Source organism: Palaemon carinicauda, chromosome 17 (genome assembly GCF_036898095.1).
Source record: "Palaemon carinicauda isolate YSFRI2023 chromosome 17, ASM3689809v2, whole genome shotgun sequence".
Classification (NCBI taxonomy): domain Eukaryota; kingdom Metazoa; phylum Arthropoda; class Malacostraca; order Decapoda; family Palaemonidae; genus Palaemon; species Palaemon carinicauda.
In genome coordinates this window covers 106859189-106879400 of record NC_090741.1, presented here as the reverse complement: position 1 = coordinate 106879400, position 20212 = coordinate 106859189, and the positions used below count along the sequence as shown (strand labels likewise).

General features: G+C 40.8%; 1 protein-coding gene across 1 annotated transcript in view; it reads right to left on the bottom strand.

Annotated features, from left to right (window-relative positions):
• Positions 1-20212, bottom strand: part of HERC2 (E3 ubiquitin-protein ligase HERC2) — a 496511-nt gene that overhangs the window by 8263 nt on the left and 468036 nt on the right. Inside the window, exons 78-83 of the mRNA XM_068391274.1 lie at positions 16403-16549; positions 15917-16124; positions 12063-12257; positions 11777-11889; positions 1969-2159; positions 1457-1620 (exon numbers count right to left, since the gene is read on the bottom strand). Coding sequence (XP_068247375.1) covers positions 1457-1620; positions 1969-2159; positions 11777-11889; positions 12063-12257; positions 15917-16124; positions 16403-16549 — 1018 coding nt within the window. The remainder of the gene's footprint in view (positions 1-1456; positions 1621-1968; positions 2160-11776; positions 11890-12062; positions 12258-15916; positions 16125-16402; positions 16550-20212) is intronic.

Here is a 20212-nt window from a genome sequence, read left to right as displayed (position 1 = left end):
AACGGTCGTGAGACCTTGGTCCATGGTTTCTTGCGAGAAACCTCTTCCGCAGACGAGGTATAAATGGGCTCTCTCGTCTTTGTGTGGTGGGGGCGATCTTGGGTAGATACGCCCGAAACCACAGAGGGAACGTCTGTTCGCTGATTAAAGCCTCTCGAACCCATTTGTCGTACGACATTGCTTCTCCCCTGGACTTGGGAGCTTGCAAGAGGTCCCGGACTAGGAGGACGACAGGCACGAACAGACGAACCCTCAAGCGCAACACTATCCACAACACTATCACTCACTTTGTCACTTCCCACTGCACTTTTACACTTCAGCTCCTTGACATCTGCCATGAGCTGATTACGGTCACTAGCCAGTGACTCAACTCTCTCACCCAGAGCTTGGATGGCACGCATCATATCAGCCATCGAAGGTTCCTGAGTGCCAGAAGGGGGGTTAGGAGCAACCACTACAGGGGAAGGAATAGGTTGTGGGGCATGAGGAGAGGAAATGTCAATAGATCGAGAGGAACTTCTCCTAACTCTATCTCTCTCTAGCCTACGTGTATATTTTTGGAATTCGATAAAATCGAATTCCGAAAGCCCAACGCACTCCTCACATCGATCTTCCAATTGACAGGTTTTATCCCGACAATTGGAACAAACAGTGTGAGGGTCGATAGAGGCCTTCGGAAGACGCCTTGAACAGTCCCTAGCATTACACTTCCTAAATTTTGGGACTTGAGAAGGGTCAGCCATTTTGAATTGGTCAAAGGGGAAATCAAAAACTATCCAAAGTCATCAACAAATAATCCGTAATCAACAAAAGAATGCAAGGATTTTTGAAGAGAAAGCCTGCACAGCGAAAGCTCAAAACTAGAATAGTGTACTTCACCAAATAGTTGTGAAAACAAATCCAGTTAGCAACAGCGAATTAGTAGGTCTTGCCGGTAGCACGACAGAGAGAAAATTGAGTTCTTTGTTTACATTGAGTACTGGGTACTTGGACGACAGATGGCGCTGTTGGGCACACCCGCAACCTGTATAGCGATCGCTGGCGAATTTCTTCCGTAGAGTTTTCTGTCGAGCAACAGAGTTGCAGCTATTATAATCACCGGCTAAGTTAAATATTAAAAAATAAAGCATATTAGGAATATACAGTAACATGATCAGTTTTGGAACACCCAATAAAATAGACAACAAATGTTAGAAAATATTATTACACTAATTTCCATATAACAAAATTAAAAACAGCTGAAATATGAATCTTTTTAGATCCTGCTCAAAATTTTTCTTACATGAAAAAATAGTTCTTTGAATTTTGAAAAATGGAAATGACTAACAATTCAAAATCACATACTAAGTGATGCCAAAACAAATACAAAATTTATTATAAGCATTCTTTTTGCCAGGGACATTAAGGAAAACATAAGCTACCAAGAAGTACTGTTAAATAAAGAAAAAGAACTTACCTTTGTAAGTAGCAACGCTCTTGAGCAAGTTGAGAGGAATGTCAGGAGACCCGCAAACCATGGTTTCTAGCTCATAAGGGGTGAAGAGAGACAACAATGGGACGGGTACAACTCGAGCCATGCCTGCCCTCACTGCAGTTACTTGGGCATCAAATTCATGTAACCTGATAAACGTTAAAATCATTGTCAGTTCTAATTTCATATTTCAGGCATATTAGGTTACAACTAAGGTCAGTTCAAATTTCAAATTTCTTGAACATTTTACAAAGAAATCACAAAATGAATTGCTTAGAGTGAAAATTATTTAAAGTGAATGATTTTAAGAGAAATAGATTGAGGCAATATTCAAATGAGGCATTTAACTCAAATTAAGTATTCAACATCATTCCATAAAACTTAAACTAATAAGGCCTTCAAATGACCTCAAACAAGGCATGTAAAATCAGGGATTAAATCAATCCTCGTTAATAAAAAGAGCAAAAATGCTGTACCAGTTCAAAATGAAGCTTTACCTGTAATTAAGGGCCAAACGAACATATTCATGCCTATTTGACACGGTAATCCTCGTATGCCGAACAGACAATGAAACGTCATGACCAGCAGCTGACGTAGTTGTGAACGGTAAATCAAGACTAGTGAATGTTTTTTCATCCCCTTCCATCTGCTGAACACACATTAATCCCGGAACATAATGGCGATCAACCTAAGGTCAAAATAGTAATGAAAGTTAATCCACTTACTGAAAAAAATTGGCATAAAATATATTTATGCAAGACACACAAAAAGTTACTGATTATACAGTTTATAAAACATTCATAGTTCAGAAAAAACTACTTCCAAACATATAACTTTTAATGCATTAGGTTTCATGATAAGATAACAACAGTTAACTATACATAGCAGCTACATTTAGCCTGATGAATGAAAAGGCTTTTGCTTGGATTTTTAAGTAATTGCTTCAGTTCAAATAAATAAAACAAATGCTTTTGCTAAGCAAATGCTTAGAGCAGTTGCTTAAGCACAAGCAAATACTTAAATGTTATCTGCAATGACTTAATTTTCTATGAATAAAACATAGCAATTGCTTAGAAAAGTTTAAGGCAGCTCACTAGGTGCTTGAAACTCATGTGAACCGGACCTGATGGCAGTGTTTCTCGAGAAAATTGCCAGAAAAGCCTGTACTGTATATGGATAAGATTTGCCAAATCTAAGAATGAAATGAGAAAATATGCCCAAGAGAAATGGTCTGAAAAATATCAGTATCCATATGCCATTGGAGCAATAGCAATTGATTAAACTCATATACAGATTCTAAAATATCCAAATCATAGTGATGAATAAATACCTGTAGGAAAGTACTTCCAAACAGTAATATCCAATCCACTTTCAATTCTAAAGTGTTCACTAGCATCAATGTTCAGTGGCCAGGAAGTTTACTGTATATGAGTAGGATTTTGAAGAACTCCGCAATCCATAACATAATGAAGAATCTCAATGATAATAGTAATAACTTCCTTTTGCTTGAGGCCAATAGGTATTGTTTATGAACTTGGTTAATGACCCCCAATGAGAAGTTGAGACATTCAAGAAAAGATGTGCTACAATCAAATATTTTGTAGAGAAAGTGCAATTAGTGAAAGGTGTCCTGGGCACTTAGATTTTGACCCAAGAATAATACTTGCATTTGTAATTTTCTTCAACATAGCTAAGTTCTGGGGGATGAATAGTTTCCGTTTGAAGAGGAAATAAATGGTAACGTTAAGCAAGATTGTTGTGCATACAGTATGCAGCAGGTCAGATGTTACACAGATGCTTAGAAGAGATGAAAAGGAAAAGAATAGCTAATGTTTGAAGAAAATATATTTAGTTGAACTTTAATCAATAAATTATGATACATTTTCTGATGTAAATTGTATCTAATTTCCATCAAGCACCTATAAAAAATAATTAATACATTCCACGCTGAAGATTAATTCACAGGCTGAAATATGTTTTATTTGTTTCCATGTCAATAATAATGTTAGTTGTTTGCTTGCGGTCAAGAATTTATATCAAGAAGCACCATCAGCTGCAATTCAACAATGGTCAAATAAATGGTTTCCTCTGTTTCTGGTAAATTTGGCAAAGGGGTTTTCCTTTTCACAGGTTGTTGTTGTTGTTGTTGTTGTTGTTGTTGTTGTTGTTGTGGTGATGATGATGATGATGATGATGATGATGATGATTGATATCATCATCATCATCTAATTTACAAAGTTGGAAAAGCAAGATATTATAAGCCCCAATAGGTCTCCAAGAGAGACAAATAATCCACTGAGGAGAGGAAATATGGAATAAAATACATGAAAAGCAATGAATAAAAATTAAATATTCTAAAATAGATGTCATGAAAAACTAACTGAATGGTGGTACAAAAGATTAATATCCAGATCAAGAAAAATAAATTTAATAGACCGTAAATTTTTTCAAACAACTTAAGATGATAATCAGCAGCTGAGGACCAGACAGGAGAACAATACTCAGAAGAAGGTAGAAGGAAAGCATTAAAATATGTCTTCATAATAAATTGATCAACGAAAATCTTGAAAGACATTCTCTATAAACCCATTTCTTGTGCAATTACAGAAAAGAACACTACAAACGTGTTTCTTAAAAGTAAATTTGCATTACAAGCTTTGTTCTTCAATTCTTGGCCTGACAAATGTTTCTGTTCTGCCTAAACTGTTTAACTCTGAACTTTCTTTACTATGAATATCCGCAGTTACAGCACCGAAATGGAAATTATATTTGCCATTTATCACATGTAAAGAAAAAAGAAAAGCAAAGAAAAAGAAAATTTGCCTAGGATTTTGCTAAAAATATTTTAATTATAAAATAAATTTTTGAATATACTTACCCGGTGAATATATAATAGCTGCAACTCTGCGGCTCGACAGAAAACACACTCAAAAACTCGCGAGCGATCGCTATGAAGGTTGCGGGTGTGCCCACCAGCGCCACTATCGGCCAGATACCACTCTTGCATGTAAACAAACCCTTCAATTCTTCTCGTCCCGCTGCGTCTCTATTGGGGAGGAAGGGAGGGCCTTTAATTTATATATTCACCGGGTAAGTATATTCAAAAATTTATTTTATAATTAAAATATCATTTTTAAATATTTAACTTAGCCGGTGAATATATAATAGCTGATTCACACCCAAGGCGGTGGGTAGAGACCAGAGTTAATTAAGTTTACAGCGTATAAGCTAAGAGTTTTTGACAGTTATCAATATAACAAAACCAAAATATATAGGTACCTGGTAAGGAAGTTGACTTAGACGATTACTCTGCCTTATAAGTCTGTCTTCCTCACGAAGCCCAGCGATCCTCTTAGGATGCTGAAAGACTCCCAGGAGCTGAAGTATTAAGGGCTGCAACCCATACAACAGGACCTCATCAAACCCTTAATCTGGGCGCTCTCAAGAAATGACTTTGACCACCCGCCAAATCAATCAGGATGCGAAAGGCTTCTTAGCCTTCCGTACAACCCAAAAAAACAATATTAAAAACATTTCAAGAGACAGATTAAAAAGGATATTGGAATTAGGGTAATGTAGTGGTAGAACCCTCACCCACTACTGCACTCGCTGCAACGAATGGACCCAGTGTGTAGCAGTCCTCGTAAAAAGTCTGGACATCTTTTAAGTAAAATGACGCGAACACTGACTTGCTTCTCCAAAAAGTCGCGTCCATAATACTTTGCAGAGATTTATTTTGCTTGAAGGCCACGGAGGTTGCTATATCTCTAACTTCGTGCGTCTTAACCTTAAGCAAACATCGGTCTTTCTCATTCAAGTGAGAATGAGCTTCTTGTATTAAAAAAATCTGATAAAATATGACAAAGCATTCTTTGACATAGGCAATGAAGGTTTCTTAACTGAGCACCATAATGCCTCAGATTTACCTCGTAATGACTTAGTACGAGCTAAATCGAACTTAAGAGCTCTAACAGGACATAATACTCTTTCCAGTTCGTTGCCTACGATCTCTGATAAGCAAGGAATATCAAAAGATTTAGGCCAAGGACGAGAAAGCAGTTCATTTTTGGCCAGGAAACCAAGTTGAAGTGAACAAGTGGCTTTTTTCTGTAGAAAAGCCGATGTTCTTACTGAAGGCACGAAGTTCACTGACCCTTTTAGCTGAAGCCAAGCACACTAGGAAAAGTGTCTTGAGGGTGAGATCCTTCAGGGAGGCTGAATGTAATGGCTCAAACCTGTCTGACATGAGGAACCTTAGGACCACGTCTAAGTTCCATCCAGGAGTTGCCAAACGACGTTCCTTAGAGGTCTCGAAAGACTTAAGGAGGTCTTGGAGATCTTTATTGTTGGAAAGATCTAAGCCTCTATGTCGAAAGACCGAAGCCAACATGATCCTGTAGCCCTTAATCGTGGGAGCTGAAAGGGAGTGAACCTTTCTCAGATGTAAAAGAAAATCTGCGATTTGGGCTACAGAGGTACTGGACGAGGACACAGATGCTGACTTGCACCAGTCTCGAAAGACTTCCCACTTCGACTGGTATACTCTAATGGTAGAAGCTCTCCTAGCTCTTGCAATCGCACTGGCTGCCTCCTTCGAAAAGCCTCTAGCTCTTGAGAGTCTTTCGATAGTCTGAAGGAAGTCAGACGAAGAGCGGGGAGGCTTTGATGGACATTCTTTACGTGGGGCTGACGTAACAGATCTACCGTTAGAGGAAGACTTCTTGGAAAGTCTACCAACCATTGAAGTACCTCGGTGCACCACTCTCTCGCGGGCCAGAGGGTAGCAACCAACGTCAACCTTGTCCCTTCGTGAGAGGCGAACTTCTGCAGTACCTTGTTGACTATCTTGAATGGTGGGAATGCATATAAGTCCAGAAAAGACCAATCCAGTAGAAACGCGTCTATGTAGATTGCTTCTGTATCTAGGACTGGAGAGCAATAGATTGGTAACCTTTTGGTCAACGAGGAGGCAAAGAGGTCTATGGTGGGTTGACCCCAAGTAGCCCAAAGACTCTTGCCCACGTCCTTGTGGAGGGTCCATTCCGTGGGTATCACCTGACCCCTTCGACTGAGACAGTCTGCCAAGACGTTCAAGTCCCCCTGGATGAATCTCGTCAACAGGGAGATGACTCGAATTCTTGACCATAAGAGAAGGTCCCTTGCGATCTCGAGCAGCGTGAAGGAGTGTGTGCCTCCTTGCTTGGAGATGTACGCCAAAGTTGTGGTGTTGTCTGAGTTGACCTCTACCACTTAGTTTCGAAGAAGCTTTCTAATATCATCAAGGCCAAGTGGACTGCTAATAGCTCCTTGCCGTTGATGTGCATGCTCTTCTGACTTGAGGTCCACAGACCCGAGCATTCCCGACCGTCCAGGGTCGCACCCCAACCCAAATCCGACGCGTCTGAGGACAACACGTGATTTGGGTTCTTGACTGCTAGGGATAGTCCCTCTCTCAGACTGATATTGCTGTCCCACCATTTCAGGCATGCCTTTACTGGTTCGGAGACTGGGAATGATACCGTCTCTAATGTCTTGTCCTAGTTCCAGTGAGAGGCTAGATGGAACCGGAGAGGCAGAAGGTGTAGTCTCCCTAGTGAGACAAACTGCTCCAGGGATGAGAGAGTCCCTACGAGACTGTTCCAACTCCTGACTGAATAAACGTTTCGTTTCAGCATTAGTTGGACTTCGAGCAGGGCTTGACTGCGAATCTCCATCCCCAAATATAGAATAATCTGGGATGGGATCAGTTGGGACTTTTAGGTTGACCAAAAGTCCCAACTCCCTGGCCAGACTCAACGTCCAATGTAGATTCTGCAGACAGCGAAGACTGGACGATGCTCTGAGAAGCCAGTCGTCCAAGTACAGGGAGGCTCGGATCCCCGATAGATGGAGGGATTTTGCCACATTCCTCATGAGCCTCGTAAACACGAGAGGCGCAGGACTGAGGCCAAAGCACAGGGCTCGAAACTGGTACCCCACATTCCTGTAAACAAACCTCAGAAACGGTTGGGAATCCGGGTGTATAGGAATGTGGAAGTATGCCTCCTGAAGGTCGAGAGAGACCATCCAGTCGCCTTCCATAAATGCTGTCAAGACAGCCTGGTAGACTTCATCGTGAAGTTTGTCTTGACAATGAACACATTGAGCGCACTTGCCTCTTACGTACTCCTGCAGTGAACATGGCTGCCAAATCATTGGAGCCATCCCTGAGGGACTTGTTCCTGCAGAGAACGTGGCTGTCAGATCATTGGAGCCATCCCTGAAAGCCTTGTTTATGCATGCTATTAAATTTCTTATTCCTGATCTAGATATTAATCTCTGGCACCGTCGATCAATTAGTTCATTATGCATGTTGCATAAGATTTTTCATAACTCTGACCATCCTTTACATTCAGATCTCCCTGGACAATTCTATCCTGTTCGTAATACTAGGCAGGCAGTTAATTCTAATAGCCAGGCCTTCTCCATCATAAGACTCAATACTACGCAGTACTCTAGAAGTTTTATTCCAGCTGTTACCAAGTTGTGGAATGATCTTCCTAATCGGGTTGTTGAATCAGTAGAACTTCAAAAGTTCAAAGTTGGAGCAAATGCTTTTTTGTTGACCAGGTGGACATGAGTCTTTTTATAGTTTATATATGACATATTTGTTGTTGACGTTATTAATAGTTTATATATGATATATCTCTTTTGACATTACCTTTTTTAGAATGATTTATTGTTAATTTGTTCTCTTCAGTTATTTATTTCCTTATTTCCTTTCCTCACTGGGCTATTTTTCCCTATTGGAGCCCCTGGGCTTATAGCATCTTGCTTTTCCAATTAGGGTTGTAGCTTGGATAGTAATAATAATAATAATAATGACATAATTGTACAGCAAAACTTCAAAGGCTCGAAAATAGCTCCGAAGTCGACCTGTAAAATCTTGGAGCGTCTCATGGCCAGGCGCCAGGGAGAGTCTATGAGGTTTGAGAAGTCTATCTGGGCAGAGGCAGGAACTCCCAAGCAGAGAACCTCTCTCGTGTCACATCAGACTCTCGCTCTATAAGCCAGCTTAAAAGAAGGGAAAGCAAAGGCTGTCTCCCCCAAACTCCTCCTGGTGACAAACCAGTCGCCTAGCAAACGCAAAGCTCTCTCAGAAGAGCGAGAGAGCACTAGCTTATAAAACAACGGCTTCGAAGTAGCTAGGCCTAGTGTAAGCTCTGACGTTTAGGCGAACGAGGAGCAGCAGTTACAAAAAGATCCGGACAAAGATCCTTAAAAATCAGCATGATTTATTTAAAGTCCATAGAGGGCTAAGCAGCTTTAGGCTCCTCTCCGTCTGTCAGAGTCCTCAAGGGAATATCAGTAGGAGGGGGAACAGCAACTTCCTCATCTGAAGGAACCTTGTCCGACAATAACCGAGTCTCAAGCAAGGGAGAGACCTACCGTGGTGGCAATGCTTTACAAGCAGAGTCCACACGCACTGGTGCATTAGTAGCGGACCAGGACGCAACGTCATGTAACTGCTTGACAGTCTGTGAACTGTCAACAACAACAGGTGCGTGAGGACGCACAGCGTCCACTCGAGACTGCTTTGACCGCCTAGACTGAGCAGTCAAAACAACTCTAGAATGCGGAGGTTGACACTCAGCGTCAAAACAAGTCAACTCCGATTGTTGGCGAACGTCCTGAACGTCAACAGGAGCATCAGCAAGTGGCCTAACGTCCAAATGTGGCTGAAAATCCACACGAGACCGCATCGAGTGTGGTTCTAAACAACCTGACTGACGTGACTTGGCTACGCCAACGTCAACAGGACGCACAAAGGAACGTTAGGGTGGCTGAAGGCCAGGATCTCGATGAGATAAACGGCTAGGCTCAACGGACTTATCGGCAGAATAGTCTTCCATAAGGGAGGCAAGCTTATTCTGCATGTCTTGCCGTACAACCCATTTAGGATCAACGGGAATGGTTGCGGTAAGAGATGAGGGTAACGTCTGTGACTGCAAAACCTTGCCTACAAAAAGACTCTCGGAGTCTGTGTTACGCTTTTGTTTAGGCGGCGAGCAGTCTTCCGATGACTGCATAGGGTCAGAGCTGTCCTAATAGTTAAAACCAGGACGCTGGACCTGTCCTGAAAGGACTGACTTTCGCTTAAAGGGCCTCGAAACCTTGTTCCACGGTTTCTTATGCGAAAAGCCTTCGGATGACGAGGAGAAAATCGTCTCTCTCGCCTTATGGTAGAGGTGATCTTGGTAAGATACACCTGATACCATAGAGGGAACGTCTGTTCGCTGATCAAGGCCTCTCGAACCCATAAGTCGTACGACATTACTTCTCCCCTGGGCTTGGGAGCTTGCAAGAGGTCCCGGACTAGGCGAACGACAGGCACGAACAGACGAACCCTCGGTCGCAACACTGATAACACTTTGCGCAATATCACTTTACTGTATCACTACGATTTTCTGTTTTGCACTTATTTCACTGAAATCGAATTTTTTAACAATTCACATTAGGTATGAATAAAACTGATTTCTACCTGAAGCATGCAATTCTACCCTCATCAAAAGGTTGTAATTGCGAAATCAGTCGTATAATGTAAGCACATTAATACCAGCAAAAAACAGTAAACATATTTTAAGATAAAAAAATCAGTGGCTGGGGAAGAGACTAAACACTAGTTCATTCAAAACTACGTTTTCAATCTCTCACCGTACAGTGCCTTGGGACGAGAATAAAAACTAAAAACGTTTTATCCTTTCTCCCCGTACAGAGACTAGGGACGAGAGTAACTCGAGAACAACGTTACTCGCTTGGGACGAGATAAAGATCGGAACGTTCTCTCTCCTCTCTCTCTCTCTCCGTCTCTATCTCTCTCTCTCGCTCTCTCTCTTGATTTCGCACCAAAGAGAAGAGCCCACTTACCTTTCGTCAATAAACAGGTTATTTGACCAAAGGAAAAAACTGAAAGGTTTTTCAATTAAAAGTTCCTTTAAAATAGTCTTTAAAACATTTAAGCTTTGAAAGAAAAAAGAACAAAAAGTCAGAATCAATTTACTCTTTCTGCAAAGTGAAACCGTGATACTCTCTCTCTCTATCGTAACGATAGAGCGCAAACTGCGAAGCATAAATAAACTAAACGTTAGTTCATCTTTGAAACAGTACAAAGACTATTCAAAGAAAAAAACTATCATAAAATATTTACTAAAAATATTTCATTTAATAAGTTTTAAATCATTAGCTCTGTAAAAGTTATTTACGATTGAAAAGGGCTCAACGTTGTTTAACTTCAGTTTCCAAGTTAGGACCGCCTACTCTCAGGAAAGGTCGCATATAAACAAATCATTAAAATTTATTTTGATGTTTATTATAAATGGAAAGCTAATCGAAGAGGCCTAATAAAGGCGGTTGAGATATAAAATATATAGAGGAAAATCTATAATTAATTTATAACGTGATAAGATAATTGCTAAAAGCCTAAAACACACTTCCGTCTAAGGGAAGGGTCGGCCATTTAAAAGTCAAAGAAAGTCCATACTCTCTCTCTTGTCATCAAAAATTAAATCTATCCAAAAACGAGTTCAAGATTTAAGATGAAGATAAAACACCTGCACTGCGAAAGCTCAAACCAAAATGAAGTACTTCACTAAATATGTTGAGAAAACTCCAGGTTCTACAGCGAGTATTGATACGTCTTGTCGTCAACGTCGACAGAGAAGAATTGAAGGGTTTGTTTACATGCAAGAGTGGTATCTGGCCGATAGTGGCGCTGGTGGGCACACCCGCAACCTTCATAGCGATCGCTCGCGAGTTTTTGAGTGTGTTTTCTGTCGAGCCGCAGAGTTGCAGCTATTATATATTCACCGGCTAAGTTAAATATTTAAAAACAGAATTCATGCTGGAACCGTTGGAAATGGATATACCCTAGCACATACGCCGCACATGGCTCAGTCCCTAAGTAAAAGTTAGAACTCCATCAAGCAAAAGGTACTCATTAGATGTTAAGCAATTGCTTTTTGCCTAAGCATTTGCTACATTTGCTACTTGAGATTTTGCTTTTACTTACAAGCTTTTGCTCTAAGCAAATGATTGATTTTATTGATCAGGCTGAATGTCTCACATGAATCTATCTAATCAGTTTTAAATAGACTAATTCCACGAAGAACTTTATCTTTGACTTAATAAGTCAACATAATGAAATACTGTAATAAGGTTATTTCCTATCCTTGTAAAGAATCTAATCATTATAAATTATATAAAAGCTTCCCTCAATAATAATTTGAAAAGTATACATATAGCATTTTATAGAGTAATTCAATGTACCTCAGTTATATCAGCAGGGGTCAATGCCATCCCTGCCAGTTGCTTCCAAACTGGTTCAGCCAAGTTTAAGCTTAACGGGCTACCTGTTCTGATAGCAATCCCCATCAACACACCTGTGATTAATTAAACAAATGTCAATTATTTTTCTAAAATAAATCTTTTTAAATAAGATAAAAACTGTAAAGTATTAATTTTATCAAATTTAGTCCATAATTCTCTCTAATTCTACAAAATATATTCTCTGGCTTCCTCAACAGCATGACACCAAACATATTGTATTTCTTACCAAGGAATGTAAACATGCTCAGGTGATGAGGCGAACTGGATTGTGGATTAAGCAGGTAACAATCACGGGAAGTCCCTGCCTCATCTCGACCATTAGGTGTAGGTATTAAGAGAGGTAAAGAGCCATTCATTAGCTCATCACACATCTCAGCTACGCTCTCACTATAACCCCCACCACAATCGTCTACACTTTCACCTGCACACATAAAGAAAAAAAAAAAACAAGTGTGAGATTAATTAAAAAGAATACAAATATACGTATTACAATCACATAAGATAAAGTAAAATAACAACTTATGAGACATATTCTTATTTAAATGTTTAAACATTTCAGTGATTATACCATACAGCTATATCCCATTTCTATAATTATCAAGAATGGAAATAAATTATGGAAATTAAAAGTGTCAGTTATGAAAACCGAGACTTTTGTTACTAAAGAACAGAATGACTTTAGAATAATTTTGATATGCTCTTTCCTAAGGAAATGCAAATTTTATCAGTCATGGAAGAGTTAAAAGGTCTATGCCACTAATTAGTACTTTAAAAAGCTTTAAAATGTTCAAGTCATCCTTTTCTTCCTACCATTTGGTAATGTGGGTACAGTACTGGGAATAGGCTAGAAAACCAAAGGAGGGAATAGGCTAGAAAACCAAAGGAGTCAATAGATCAGGGTATCCAAGCAATTCGTGTCACACAAATTCCTAGTCATTTCTTAATTGAGCCAAGAGGGAATGAGACAATGGAGAAGGGTGTACTCTTTAACAAGGCAAATATCTCCAGCGTACCTTACTACCTCCAATGACTGATTAATTATTTAAAGACTGGTATACCTACTAAGATAGTTGAAATTTGGAGGAAATAAAGAATTAATTTTTGAAAAAATATTAGTAATGTCAAAAACTCAAAAAGAATACTCTGGACACTAAGGGAAATATAAAGAATTGACCTAAAATTTACGACAAAACCTTGTAGCAATAAATAATTTAGTTAAAAGGTGACTTGCCAGATGGATTATATTTTGAAAATCAGTAGAAACACAGATGGGTTAAATAAAATCAGAATAACCATCAGGAAAAAAATATTTTATAGTAATTCTTATTTCTCTGAGCAATACAAACATAATATCTCTACAGCGCTGCTGGAATAGCCATTGCATCGTTAAAGGTAGTTGGTAATGTCCTTAGCTTTATGACTAAGAAGGGTGGTTTAGGTGGGAAATTTAATGTTAAGGGCTCATGTTTGTAAACCTAAGAACAATTTTAACATTTTTTAAAAGTAATTTTCATTTTTCCAAACTATACAAACCAGAGTCCTTTAATAGGAATATGACTCCAGCAAAGCTGGAACAGCCATTAAAATGAAACAGTAGCTATAACCTCCAACAGGTGAAGCATGGAAAGACCTGCCACATATCTGTCATCAAGACTAGCATTGACTTTTAGGCCTGGGAGTTACCATGTGATTGATATGGGAAGTGTATCTTAAAGAACTCAGGTTTTTATAGTTAGGATAAATACATATTGCTTCTAAAATTTTTGATTTATTACACAATTGCAAACTATCATCCTTAGGAGATTCAATTGTCAGAGAACCTAGTCATGAAAGGTGATAACTCTGTTATTATCCTTACGGTTTGTGCATTGGAATACTACAAGCATAAGCCCGTACAAAGAAAAATGGTACTTGGTCACAGGAGAACTTATGTCTCTTTTACAGGATATATTGTTGGAATGTATCCATAGCTATTATGAGAAATATGATTGAATACATTATATCCATCCTCACCCTTGTCAAGGAGGATAGGGGAGATACTTCTTCACTGATCGTCTGTAAAGAAAGGTTATTAGCTTATGAAGCTCACCAGTATCTGTCGTCTGATCTACCCGATAGTGGCTGTGACTGCTGCACCCCAAGAGAGGGGAAACAAAGAGGAGCAAAAGGACACAAATTCTAACTTTCATTCTATGGTACATGTCAAAATCAGTAGCTTAGACAAGATTCTTATTGTCCTATGTGGGAGCTAGGGTGGCCAAATAACCTGTTAGCTGCCACTATAAGATCAAGGTAAAGGTGCCCAAGGCCCTGTACATATACTCCTGCAGGTAGCGGGAGATAAAGGTTGTTTGCCTTTTCCCGACTCCTGCCTTTAACACCCGAGTGTTAATATGGACCTGATACTCCTGAATTCATGAGCTTTTACTCAAGTTGGACCTCCAGCCCCCTCACTGGTTGAGAGATAAGCATATCTTATGGCCTTACGGAGCCAGATAGAAACTGTGTTCGTGGATATCTTTCTCTCAATCGTGCCGGTACTCAGAAAAGTGTCTTTGGCGCTCAAGCCTGAAGTGCCAAGTCTTCTTAAGATAGCACCATGGAGCCCTCATAGGACAGAGAAACCAATCATTCTTATTCCCTTTGGATACTTTCAGAAGAGAAGAGATGGAGACCTCCTTCTGTGCTTCCGAATGCCCAGTGACAACCAGATGCCATGAAACTATATTTGCCAAAGTTAACACAAGCAGAAAGACAGCCTTGAGTGTCAGATCTGTATGACATCCTTCTCAAAGGCTCGTACGAGGTAGGCATAAGAAACTTGAAAATAAGGGTCACATCTAAATCTGGAGGTCTCAGGTACTGGGATGATCAAGATAACCCCCATGAGGAGGAGGGTCTATGCCCTTCAGTTGGAAGACTGTGCTCAAGGCTGAGCAGTAGCTTTTCACAGCCGCAACTGAGAAGCTCCACTCTTACAGACAGATGAAGAAGCCTACAATCTGCAGTATAGATGCTCTAACTGAAGAAGTAACCCTTTCAAGATGCCCATACCAGAAAATGGCTCACTTTTCCTGCTATACAGCTGCTGAGGACTGTTGTTGGTATACTGGGGGTTTTGTTACAAGGGGATCACTGGGAACACTTAATAAAACTGCACTACACAAGGATTACCACCACAGAAACGTTGTTGGAGCCAGCGCTACAAGCGAAGCTCAGTTTGAAAAGGGTAGTTCCATTCTTAGGCAGAGAAAATAATACGAAGCAGAACAGGTTATGCTTTAAGTCCACCATCTTCCTCATTGGAAGAGAGAACAACCCTAATATAGTTGAGGGGCTGCTCACAGTCACTTCCTTGCAAAGGTACACAACACAGGGGGCTTTGAAAGGTTTGTATCCTAATAGTAATAAAATTCCCTTCACCATAAATTTACCTTTCGATGGGCTTCTGCTTACATGCAAGCACACTCACTAAAGAAAAAAAAACCCACAAATGATAATAAGAAAGATCCAACAGGGGAGAGAGCAGTAGCCCGTTACCACCATAGACAAAAGAAGATATAGTGACACATGGGTCTTCCCCTATGCGCCACCTTTCATAACCAACTACTGTACCTAGTTAACGATTCAATGTTCAATGGCCGTTCCAGTGCCGCTAAAAACTTCCCATTTTAAAGGATGAAATGTTTGCATATATGTAAGAACAATAATTCCAATTACCAATTGATACATGTATAGGTTAAAAATAAAATATTGTGAATTCAAGTGAATAACCAATCTCAAAGCAGAAGAAACTGAAATAAAAGAGACAAGCCTCATTCACTATTTTACCAGAAAAAAGACCTAAAACACACAATACAAGACATTAACATAACAAATAAAAGATTCTTTGAATAGTCTCAGAAGCAGTGCAAACAGAAAAGGGCAGCACTTTACAGTAGCAACAATGACATGGCAGATCTTAAGCACAATATTTGACAGCAATTATTAAAAAAAAAAAAAAGGAGATACCTATGAAATGACCTCTGACAACATCCAATGTCCTGAACTGTGTACAAAAAATTCAAAGCCACTACTCACCAACAAATTTCACTTTCCACACACGGTGGGGAAGGAATAATGCATCAGGAGTCATCAGTGACATTTTGGCAACCATCTGACCAAACACAGACTTCATTCCATCTGGGCCCGCCAAGCCACCTCGTGAACGAGATCTCTTTACACTAATACGATTCAGCTCCACAATGGGGCCATGCTGTCGATCTCTCACCATCGTTGCTTGAACAACCTTGTGATGCAGAAATCCAAATTAAAGTATACTGTACTAAGCTAAGTATAAATAATACTAAGAAAAATGTTCTATCCTATTACTGATGAATATTTAAGCATTCACAAACATACGATTAATTTCAAGACCTTAACAATAAACTGCAACTATGAAATATTATTCCAAAAGTAAAGTATGATAAAATGTGAAATGCAAGAAACAATTTTGCCAAAACTTCACATATTTTACATACAAGATGAAATGCTTTACTAAAAAGTAAATTATTTCTTTAAAAATACCTTTTTGAAAGCCGTTTCTTTTGCTGTGGACACAATGATGGCTCTTAACCTGTCGACTCTTGGACAATCTTCTTCCTCTGATGCTATGCATATATCAAACATTGAAATACTCTGGCAAATTAGGTCTGAGAAGTGATGGAGAAGAACCTAAAAGAAAAAAAAAAAACTTCATAAAGGGTGTTTTGTTGATGTTTTATGTCTACACTTCATAAAGCAAGTTAACAAAATATGCAGAAGTATCATACTAATTACAACAGCAATGTTAAGAGAGCTGGAATAACTTCAAAAAAAAAAAAAATTGTATTGTTGATCAATGCCAATAGCATAATTATTTCACGTTTCAATTATTGGTCAATAGCATACTTATGTCACGTCCCAATTATTGGTCAATAGCATACTTATTTCACGTCCCAATTATTGGTCAATAGCATACTTATTTCACGTCCCAATTATTGGTCAATAGCTTAATTATTTCACATTTCAATTTCCTTTTAGACATTTAACCTTAGAAACAAAATAAGTTTTTTTTTTTTAGAGTACAGTGAACCCTCGTTTATCGCGGTAGATAGGTTCCAGTCGCGGCCGCGATAGGTGAAAATCCGCGAAGTAGTGACACCATATTTACCTATTTATTCAACATGTATATTCAGACTTTTAAAACCTTCCCTTGTACGTAGTACTGTTAACAAACTACCCTTTAATGTACAGAACACTTAATGCATGTACTACAGTACCCTAAACTAAAACAGGCACAAATATTAAAGGTGATTTTATATCATGTATTTCCTAAACATGCTAAAAAGCACGATAAAAAATGGCAACCAATGTTTTGTTTACATTTATCTCTGATCATAATGTAGAAACAAACTGGAGGTAGAGCTTTGCTTATTACCCAGACATATTTCCCATACTTTTCCCTTAGAACTACATCACATCTTCCTACTTTAGATATATAGATATAGATATATATATATATATATATATATATATATATATATATATATATATATATGAAAAATTTTAAGTAATTTTTATTTTTCCTAACATACTTACCGAGAATTACCTCTTCGGAGGGTCCTTGGACCTCTCTCAATCTCGACCAAGATTTCCCGTGCTACCCCCCCCATCTCGCTCCCGATAGTTCCTACCCCCGCCGCCAGGATAATTCCTGCGGCCCGGATTAGGGCAGGACACTGCTTTTCCCGGGTCAGGATCTCATTAAGTCCTCCGTTTAGCCCGACTCGGCAATAGAAGAATGGCACTCGGGGACGGAAGGGAGGGCCATTACTCAGAGGTAATTCTCGGTAAGTATGTTAGGAAAAATAAAAATTACTTAAAATTTTTCATTTGTTCCGACACGAATACTTTACCTCGAATTACCTCTTCGGAGACTTACACTTTAGGAGGCGGGAGAGCCATTCTGCCACTTGGTTAGGCACATGGTGCCTGGAGGGCTACGTAATGCGGGGGTACAGAGAGCGGATAGGGGGTAGCAGGGAAAACTTACGCTTATAATTTTAGGCTTACCTCTTGACATTTTCTCTACTGAGTCTTCTCCTGACGAAGTAGGGATGAGACTATTCACTTGTTGGGGACGTCTTCCAGCCCGCCACTACACAGCTTGGAGGGCGGCGATGACTGTCCCAATGGAGAATCCATCCAAAGACTTTCTTGAGTAGTCTTTGAGGTAGTGGGCCGTGAAGGTCGACTGGTGTGACCAAGTGCCGGCCTGCAGGATCTGGCCCACTGCCATATTTCTCTCAAAGGCCAAGGAAGTGCTCAGGCCTCTGATGTCATGGGGACGGGGAGTGCCTGGTACTGCCACCTTGTCTTCTTCATAAGCCCTAGTGATGACTTGTCTCAGCCAGAAGGAAATAGTGTTCTTGGACACTTGCTTCTTATTAACGCCTGAAGAGACGAAGAGGTTCTTGGCACCCGGACGGAGATGGGCCGTCCTTTCCAGGTATTTCCTGATCGTCCTGACCGGGCATAACTTCAGGTCGTCCGTATTGCCTGTCTTGGGGATGGCTGGAAAAGAGAAACCTTCAAACCTCGGGTCCCAGACTGCTGGGTTCTGAGTCTTTGCTACAAAGGAGGGTACGAACTTGAAAGATACCTCCTTCCACCCTTGGAGTGTGCCACGTCGTAGGAGAGACCGTGGATCTCACCTACCCTCTTAGCCGAAGCTAAGGCTAGCAAGAAGACTGTCTTGAGGATGAGATCTTTGTCCCCGATATCTCTGAGTGGTTCAAAGGTCGGACGACACAACATTTTCAGGACCTTGGCCAGGTCCCATCTAGGCACTCTCCTGGCTTGGGGAGGGCAGGATTGTTCGAAACTTCTAATCAGCATCCCTATGTGTCTTGAGGTCCCCAGGTCGATGCCTTTCAGGAGAAAGACTTGGCCTAAGGCTGCTCGTACTCCTTTAATAGCCGGGATTGGCATTCCTATTTTATCCCTAAGGTACACTAGAAAATCAGCTATGTCAGGAACCGAGGCTTTGAGAGGTCTTATTTGTTTTGTCGCGCACCATTTCGTAAAGGCGGCCCACTTCGCCTGGTAGACTACGGTAGAGGATTTTCTTAGGTATAGGGACATCCTCTTGGCTGTGGAGGAGGAGTACCCCTCCTTCTTCAGGAGTCGCTCGATAGTCTCCAGGCGTGAAGTCGAAGAGAGAGAGGGTTGTCGTGGAACCTGAGGAAGTGCGGTTGACTCAGTAGATCTGACCTGACGGACAGAGGCCACGGAGGTTGACTCGATAGGTCTTTAGGTCCGCGAACTACTCTCTCTGTCTAGCCACCAGGGCGCTACCAAAGTCATCTGTAGGCTTCGAGCCACCTTTATTCTGCTGAGCTCATGTCTTATCAGCGTGAAAAGGGGGAAAACGTACACATCCAGATTGTCCCACTTGTTCTGAAAAGAGTCTTCTAAGGAAGCTTTCGGGGTCTGGTACAGGGGGGCAATAGACTGGGAGTTGGGCGTTGAGGTTGGTGCAAGGCGGTCAACCACCGGGGCGCCCCATCGTTGAATGATGAGCTTGGCTATTCCTGGGGGAAGGGACCATTTTGTCCCTACTATGTGGCCCATTCTGCTGAGGCCGTCGGCCAGGGCGATTTACTTTCCGGGAAAGAACCTTGCTAACATCACCCCTTGATTCCCTATCACTCAGTCTAGATTCTCTATGGTGAGATCGCCCAACTCCTTCGATTACAAGTACCCTGCTTGTTTATGTATGCCATTATCGTGGTGTTGTCGCTCATCCACGCCACGGAGTTCCCCTTTTAGCAGACTTGCGAAGTGTAGGCACGCCTTCTGGACTACTTCCAACTCCAGGACATTGTGTGGAGTTGTCTCTCCCCTTCCAACCAGGTCTCTCGTGCCGCTTCGTCGAGGGGAAGGGCTCCCCATCTCTGGTTGGAGGCGTCTGTGAACAGTAGGAACGTCTGACTAATGAGCCTGAGGTGTCATATCTTATTCTCCGAAGGGAAAAATTCTCCCCGAAAAAAGGTCTAATGTTATTCCCCAGTAGTTCATTCCGGTGGAAGGGGATAGATTTTGCTACTTCGGGTTGATTCAGTTCCCCAGATCCTTGCCAAACTGGAGGAGACTTCTCCCTTGTTCCTCCAAGAGGAACTTTGAGGCGGGAAGAAGCTACCAGCCGTCCAGGTATCTGCTAAGGCGTATGCCTCGTTTGTGGGCCCCCCCTGCGACAGCCGTGGGGACTCTCACGAACACTTTGGGCGTTGTTGACAGACCAAAGAAAAAGGGGTCCTGAATTGCAGGAACTGGGAACCCTATTTCACCCGGAGG